Source organism: Hyposmocoma kahamanoa, unplaced genomic scaffold, assembly GCF_003589595.1.
Source record: "Hyposmocoma kahamanoa isolate Upper Pololo Valley unplaced genomic scaffold, ASM358959v1 80, whole genome shotgun sequence".
NCBI classification, from domain to species: domain Eukaryota; kingdom Metazoa; phylum Arthropoda; class Insecta; order Lepidoptera; family Cosmopterigidae; genus Hyposmocoma; species Hyposmocoma kahamanoa.
In genome coordinates, this window is record NW_020654051.1 from 6,958,940 (window position 1) to 6,968,164 (window position 9,225).

The following is a 9,225-nucleotide window of genomic DNA, read 5'->3' on the forward strand; positions in this document are numbered from 1 at the left end:
ATACTAGCATCGCGAATTGGTCCCTCGATTGTGGGAGTATGATTATGAAATAGAAATGAAATGCTGAACAATTTTTAATTTAAAAGTTCTGCAAGAGTCACTCTTGTTCAAACCACCTTAAACACAACACTAAACACGTTCGCCATTTGATGTTATTTTTAAATATCGAACGAATGCTTCATTTCTATAATTAATGGCACATGAGACGACCTGTACAAGCAATGTGAATGCACCGAGAGATAATGCGAATGTGTGCATGCACACATAGAAGCCGTGCTGCTACGGTTGTACGGTGAGTTACACTACTTGTGTTATTATACTATGATTGTAGTGTGCGTGAGAGTCATTAATAAAGGATATCACTGAACCCATATCAAACCTATATATATCCCAGTATCAGCGCTGGAGGCTAGTCTCTTCTAAAATACGGCATGTAAAATATTTCATATTCAGAGATGGCCAGTGGGTAAAAACCCAATCAACCCGCCCGGGTTTAAACCGAGATTTTACCCAAAGTGCCGGGGTTTTAACCCATATCTGCCCAATATCGTGAGCAGAGACGGCAAATACGGAATTTGGTGTACTTCCCTACTTATTAAAAATTTCGATGTAAAAAATATAACTAAGTAAAATAGTAACCCCTCACAATACCTACCTTGTAATCTTGTAGATTCTCAAGAATGAACCATTTGATTTTTATGACGATCGTTCAAGAGCATAGTACGATCTAACGATCGTTTGTATCGATTTATTTCAATGCAATTTTCAAGCGAATCCATTCATTAAAAAGGCAAATCGAATCATCTAGACCAGAAAGTAATAAACATTTTGTGACAATATTACTGAACTTGAAGAAAACTCGATTTGCTACACGTATTTAGTTGGAAATATTTTTTGCCCTCGATTTTCGGCGTTACCCCCGCACCCGCACCCGCGCCCGCGCCCGCTCCCGCTTCCGCACCCGCATCCGCATCCGCATCCGCAACCCGCACCCGCATCCAGTCCCGCACCCGCGCCCCCACGCGTTAGCGCACACGCATACGCACATGCACATGCACACGCGCACACACACACACACACACACACACACACACACAACATAGCCCCGCATTAGGGAAACCCTGTGTCGCGGGTGCCATGGACACACACACGGACAACCACAAATTACACCCAAACTCACGAGAGAAATAAATGTAGGCCATACAAATATTTTTTTAGTTTTGGTTTAAATCGATTAACACCAGGACGACATACATGTATTTAAGAATTTTATTTTCGAAGTCACGTACATTTGTTAATGTTTACTAACAATGCCTGTCACTATCAATGCAGTCATAATATAGGTACGCTCTCACTCAAGATATACAGTGGACGCATGATTCAATACCCACTAGATGTTTGTGCATAACACAATTATAGTGTATTAGCAGCGGTGTCCCCACATAACGAATTTCTCAACCAAGCAAACACATAGCTGAATTCAGCCTGAAAACTTGGTGAAAATCTGGTTAAGTTTGAAATCGCCTGCAAATAGCGTGCAAAACCGCCAGTTTTTAATTTACTTTTCAGTTCGACGCTGCTGGTACCAAACTGTGAATTTTGCACTAATTTATTATGCTAAACAGAAAAAGTAACTCAGTGTATATATTGTATCATATAATGCATTCCATGTACAGTAGAGAGATACACCGGGCCCATAACCAAGACATCAAGCTATGAGATGGTTTGATGATCACAGTGGCAGAACTGTTTTCACAGTGAGCGCTGGATGAGGAGGTCTGAGGTTTGATTTCCGATAGGGTCAATTTAGAAATTATTTTTTCTAAATTAGTTCTTTACTGTAAGTTTTAGATGTGACTATTCTGAGCAAGAGGGCTCTCTCCGCCAAAATTTGTGATACTTTGTAAAACCCAGTCTAAAAAAATGTATCCCTGATATTTTACAATTATGCATTTAGAAGTAGTATCTGACTCAACAGAGACCCCAATTTCAAATATTTAGCCTAATGATGGCGCCAACAAGCACAAAAAAGGAGAATGAATAATTGAATGAAATATCTTTATTGCACATTAAAATTACAATAACAACACAGAAAAGTAATGTAAGGACAAGTATAATGTAATAATACATTACATTACATTACATTACATTACACATTGGCACAGTCTGTCGGGATCAGGAAGTTATATCCTGATTTCGACCGACTCTGCCATAGGCGAGGATTACGGTACCTCCTCCTTTAAAAATTCAAAGATTATTTTTAGGCAATTACAGAGGCGAGAAAACTGGTAACGCAAAATATGTCAAACAATCAGAAAGTCAGACAAGAAGCATTACTTGGACTCAAACTAAGAAATCCCTGTACCATAAGTACCAGAATACCAAAATTAATTTCGAAAGTTCATTTTCATAAATTGATCCTGGCAGGATAGAACTCAAGATCTCCTCATGAAACGCCCGTAGAGATTTTTTTTATAATGTCAAGTGGCGGATTGAACAATTCGTGCGCCTGATGGTAAGCTACACGTCTGTCCATAACAGTTGCAGTGGCACTCAAAGCTTTAAATCGCAAAGATCTGAGGGGCACTGCCACTGTGCCTGTCACCCTGCGACACAAGTTGACAAGTCCCATGTGACTGTAATTTCACCAGCACCCTTACCCTTCAAAACCGGAACACAGTAATGCTGATTTTACTACTTGGCGGCAGAAATAGGTAAAGTGGCAGTACTTCCCTAGACGGATTCTTTCACAAGGAGCTCTACTGCTACCAAATCTAAACTGCTAACTGATGTCGTAATTTTTTATGATACCATGTAACTGGACGGGCACTGCTATTGCGTCCGTCACTCTGAAACCTAAGTTGACAAGTTCCTGTAATTAGTGTATTTTGTTGTAAAAGGTCATTCGATCCTCTTTTTGGCATGGTGTGCCCAATCATATTATCAAAATCACAAACCTTAAAGCAATTCCATCAACCCGTTCCTCACTGGCAATGCTAGATCTGGGGGAACTTCCCAGCCGTGAGCTGGCGGATTTTCGCCGCAACTCATGCGATTCTTGTTCTTCTTTGGTGGTGAAGGAGATGCGTGGCGCGTGCGCACGGAGCCCGCTCACTTTGTGCGCAGATACGCCCCGGCATAACATCTGGCTTTGGGTGATATCTGGAACAAAGAAAAGAAAATACTACTGAATAGATATACCATAATGCTCTTATGAAACCGTATACGTACGGACTGTAGACATACAGGTCTACAACGTATTTACAACAATACCTCCTGAGCAGTGCAATAATCGAGAAGCGTTAAGCATCCTTGTTTTTGTTATTAGGTGAGACGTCTGGCTTGTGGTTCCGAATGAACAAAATATTTAGCATACTATAAATAAATGAAAGCTTGCTACAGTACAAGGTTTTCTTTCCCTGAAACTGATCACGCCTGTGTTTCAAATTATGCACTTATTTGTAAACGCCATGGAACTTTCTAGAACATAGAAAGTTCACAAAACTATAAAGTATATATATTTCGAACACACAATTCAAAAACCAATTTAGAAACGTTCATTCTTTACATAGGTTTTTCATTTCGTCTAGTGGCTTGTACCCTGGTTTTCATGGTGTCGCCAAGTTTGAGGTTCCTGGTTGTATATACTGTATAGGTCTCCTTAACATAGTTAGGCTAGAATAAGGCAATCAGAAAAAGGCTACACTTAGCAGTTATTCTCAAATACAAGTTTAAGACCGAAGTGATTCGTAAATTACCAACAACAACTGATGCAAGCATGTTCCGGTGTAGATACAATGTCCGCGTAGGATCCTTCCTTGAAAATGAATGGATGTGCCAAGATGAAAACCGGCTGATGAATTCCACTGGGATATAAATCCGAGAATTTTTGTACCGATAAACCACGAAATTATTTAGTTAAATATCTAGTTCGAAACATTGGTTTGTTTGAAAAAAAAAAACAAATGTATGCGATTATGATCCGTAAAAATTGTTCTATTTCAGTTCCGTACGGACCGGACGTTGTAGTCAGCCAAGTCAGCCGTGACCGTGGGACCTGTATGGGATCCGAAACATTTTAGTTTCTTTGAAAAAATAAATATACGCCATTAAGATTCGAAAAAATAGTTCCATTTCTTATTTCGTTAAACTAAAATATTTACTTACACAGAAGTAAAAGTCTATTTAAGTGTTCTTCCCTTTAAAGGTAAAAAAGAAGCAAAAAGTAGTTAGCGTCAGTTCAGGGTAAAAGTAGACCATCAAAAATGCAAGGTTTGATTACTGTAGCTGGGCACGCACGTAAATCATGTTAGGAAGTTTACGTTTTTCGTGTTTTAGTATCGTAAAAATCCCATATTGTATCTACTGTAATTTACAGCCCTACACAAAATTTTTGGTACCTAAATGAAAAACATTTTTTATGAAACATGCTCGGATTTGTTTGCATTACTTTCAAAAAACGAACACGGAAAGTTTGTCACTTATGGACCATGCGACTTCTTCTTGGCCTGCAAAACGAGTATGAAAATCCATTACAGTCCTCTTCTCTAAACTTTTTAATCTATCTACTAATAATGAACTATGTAAACAGGCAAAAGAAAAACTAATACAACCAACTGCCCATAATTGCGAGGATGAAAAATACCTACCTGTATGGCTTACTTTATAAAAGAAAATAAAAATGGAGGTAACGCTTAAAGTGTTTTGGTATTCTTTTGTTTTTTCGTCTTTTTTGTATTTTGGTCGTGAAAATAAGTGCTAGTAAGAAGAGCGATAACGAAAATACAGTAATAGATACAGAATCAAACGCATCATCAGAAGTTCAGCAGACTAATATTATTGATGGAAAAACAATAACATTTTCTTTTAGCAATTGTCATAACACTATAAATATTACTTTTCATATTAATTAATATTTTTTTTTACTTTTTCTATTATACATCTTCCTCTGTTTAGTATTTTATTATTTCCTCACATAGTTTGAGTAAAATTCTATAGATGCCTCGGCGAGAACGGGGATTGGTTGACTCGTATTAATACAAGGCCTCGTTGGCGTTCGCCCTTGTAACTCATACTCGTCCAGCAATCCCATATTTCCCGGCCTCTGCAATAATGTGCTATAAAATTATTAATATAACATTTTTAATTTGAATCTCATTTGGTCAAAGACTGTAGCAAGCTGTTCTTATTACGGTAGCAATATCAAAAACTAATTTATACCCCAGGTATGGATGACATGCGACCCTCCTCAGGTGACTTGGGAAGCGCCTACAACTTACACATTGTGTACTACAGTATGGTGTATATGTTACCTGAAGCCTATGATCGCACTCGTGCTTATAAGCAGAAACATTATATACGTGTATACAGTTTTAAACTTTCGCGTACATTATATTAACTTGTCAAAATGGAAATAGAAGCGATTAAACAATTTACCTACCTATTACTGGCCACATAGAGTCAGCCCGAGTCGGGATAATAGGGGGTGCGGTTCTTATGATATTATAACAATATGACATATTTTTAGTTGATATAACGCTCAACGGATATTATTAATTTATGGTATTTGACATATTCTACAATTGAGAGGACATTGGAGGAGGCTTTTACCCGAAGAGGGTCCAAACAAACACCATGAATGGTTCACGTTAAACAAAAATATTTTAATATATCTTTAATATGACTTTTATTACAATATTATAATTATAATTTGAATTCAGTTAAGTTATACTTATTACTTAGAACAGGGCGAAATGGCGTGCATTAGGGGAGGCCTATGTCCAGCAGTGGACTGCAATAGGCTGATGATGATGATGATGATACTTATTACGTGTCACAATTTTTATTTTATAAGAAATATGTAATGTTTGTTGGAATTTGAATAAAGCTTTAGTATTATTCATATAAAGTATTATTTAACATATTTTGAATTTGAATTTGAATTTGAATTTGAATTTGCACGACAGCTGAATCGGTCCTGTACGATACCGTCCGACCGTCTAGGTCTGCCTCGAGAACGTCTCGCTCCTACAGGGAACCACTCAGCGGCCGCCTTGGTCCATCGGTCGTCGTCCCGCCGGGCAACGTTTCTTCCCCATCTCCATTACAGGCTCGCGATCCGCACACCTACGTCTACGACTTTTGTTCGCTGTCGTATCTCCTCGTTGGGTATACGTTCGACGCGGGGAATTCCGAGCATAGTGACGTTGCCTTTTGTGCTTCTCTGATTTTGTGCATGTATTCCTTTGTGAGCGTTCAAGTCTCGGCGCCGTAAGTGAATGTAGGCAGGACGCATTAGTTATAAACTTTAATTTTTTTGCTTCATGGGATTTTAGACTTGTAGACGTCCGCTCCTCCAGTTTTCTAAAGGCGGTCCATCCAGGCCGGCCAGAAGTTAACCAATGTCCAAGATAAATGTACTCGTCAACATGACCATGATCTTGGTTTTGGATTTCCGCATCTCAAGGCCGATAGCTAGTGAAGCCTCGTGCAGGTCTTGGAGCATAGTCTGGACACCAGCGCAGTTCCCAGCCAATTTTATTCATTTTGTATGAAAAAACATTTTATACAATTTTACTAACTTCTGCTGTCCCGTTTTTTTTCTTTCAGCTCAATGTAACGATCCTTCCATAAAACTGAGTCGATCAGCACAAAAAAATTAATCATTTTTATGGACAACTCACGATTGACCAAAAAATTTACTATGCTAAAATTGTTTTCATAACAAAAAGACTTAATGGTTCACAAACAGTTGCCCTGTAACTCCTATAGTTTCGGATGTCTCCATACTGTCTCAGTTAAAAAAAAGGCACTGTAAAGGTTTTCCACTATTTAGTGTCATTACTAAAATAAATGTTTTAGGTTGATACAATTTTACATAATATTACTGCGGGTTTAGGTTCTATATGAATATTGATTTATTAAAGTGGTCGTTGGTAGTGTTATTAAACTTTTCTTTTTTCATAATAGCGTATAGCTACGTCATAAATGAAAGCATTGGTGGCAAAAACAGATGAAGATAAGTGCTCCATTTTAGAAAAGTAATTTGAAATTGTCGAAACGGATTTTGCCTTGTGAGAATTGGTTAAAACGTTATTGTTTTGAATTGATTCGTAGTTTCATTACAATATCAAATAGAACCCCACTTTGAGGGAAAATAATTAAATTCAATTTTTTTGAGGAATGTGAAGCAGGATTTCGTTAATAAGGGTGGATCGGGATCACTGGACAGAAAATTAGTGGGATGATGACGACGTTGGTGGCTCGAGTTTCGAGAGTTTAAAACAACAGAGAGTAGAAGGGTACGTGGAATGGGTTGGAATTTGATTTAAGGGAGATTACGATAGCTAATAGAGCCAAAGGTCAGCGAAAATTCTTGTTACTGAATACATAGGTATAAATTTATTTCAAATACCTCAATGGCCGAACGATTGTTGAGCTGGACTGCCCCGCAGAGGTCCCGGGTTCGATTCTCGGGTCGGGAGAAATATTTGTATGGCCTGCATTTATTTCTCTCGTGTGTTTGGGTGTACTTTGCAGTTGTCTATGTGTTTGTGTCCATGGCACCCGAGATGTACAGGGTTTCCCCAGTGCGGGACTGTAAGTGTGTGCTTTAGTGTTGTTACTTAAAGGGCTTGGCATAAGCAACTTAAGGCGAGGTATTTCTATGCGAGCCTAGAGTTTAGGAGGTGACGTGTGTGGGGGATGCCCCTCGCGTCCCGCAATCCGCGCGTTGTAAATTAGTGTGTATAAAATAAGAAAAGGTGGAAAAAATTTGGCACAGATCCGACATTGACAAGCGCCCGATGGCGATTGACGGAGAATGTGAATTCAATAACTATTGGGGCTTCAGTTGAAAACCAACATTTTGCAGGTTCTCTGTAGTGCAAAAAAAATATTTTCATACAAAAATTATACACAAAGTTAGATATTTTATTCCTAAATAATTAGTTTTTAACTTTTATTTTAACCTGTTTTCAGTATTTTATACGATCGGATAAAGTACATCCTATTATGTTACGCATTAGCCCATTCTTTAAACAATATCCTTAAGTGTGTCGTTATTTTGTTGTAATCAGCGTTCTTTAATAGTAAATACTTAACCCATTTGATCTACCAAAACAGTATTTCCCGCTTCTTCTTCGGTGACGCGCCTTAATAGCCGCCATTGGGTTTTACATTAGATAGATAAAACGTTTATTTGGTACATTCATAAGTATTTCATTGTAATTTTGTCGGTAAAGTACAGATAACTGGCACCGATAGGGTATAATATAGTAAGGTTGTCGGTTTACGTGGTCTATGGGCGGACAGTGCTTTTTGCTTGTGAAGTAAATATTTTATGATTTCATCAACAAGACGGTGCCACAAGTCACACAGCCACCGAAACAATGAATTTATTGCAAACCAAATTTCCCGATCGCATAATTTCCCGAAATTCAGCCTTTAAGTGGCTAGCTCGATCATGTGATTTAACACCGCTGGATTATTTTTTATGGGCTTATGTTAAAGACAGCCACAGTCACAGACAGACAGTCTATACGGAGCCAATCGAATCGATTGCAGCCTTAAAACTCCAAATTCTTGAAGGGATTAACGAAACAGACCCACCATTTTGTCAAAAAGTGATTAAAAACTTTGATGAAAGAATCGACATCTGTAACTGTGGTTGTGGTAGACATTTATCAGAAATCATTTTTAATTAATAATTGCCAAACCTTACTTTTTTTAATACAATAAAAATTTTAATCAGTGTCATCAAAATCTAATGTTTTATTTTCATTTACAAAACAAAGATCTTGTTGAAGAACCCTTTATAATAAAATAAGATATAAATAATCGTTGTTGTGTCTTGATATCATGCTTAATGGTCTTTTTTCCGATATGTTGTTCCTATGTTAATAAATAAACCTGGCCACAAATTCACATTCGATTCTCCATGTCAATCGTCTAGGAAAATACGTAAAATCGCAAAAAAACAAATAAAAAAGTACATTATTCCTTTAATGTTACAAAAGCGATACAAGGTCGCAACAAAAAAGAGGAAAATCGAACCTATTAGGGCAAACCTTTCACATTTATAGAATAACAAAGTGTGCAATATTCAAGGCAGAATTCCCACAACAGCAAAATTCTGGGCCTTAGAGTATGATCTAATAATATAATCTCATTCGGTATTCTCGCTACGCGCTTTGTTCATGAAAACTGAACATTGTATGCATTAAA

The 9,225-nt window shown here is 37.7% G+C and overlaps 1 protein-coding gene across 1 annotated transcript in view; it reads right to left on the bottom strand.

Moving 5' to 3' along the window:
- LOC113233949 overlaps positions 1-9,225 on the bottom strand; it is a 210,457-nt gene that overhangs the window by 99,132 nt on the left and 102,100 nt on the right. Inside the window, exon 3 of the mRNA XM_026469184.1 lies at positions 2,958-3,162. Within this exon, the coding sequence (XP_026324969.1) occupies positions 2,958-3,162 (205 nt within the window). The remainder of the gene's footprint in view (positions 1-2,957; positions 3,163-9,225) is intronic.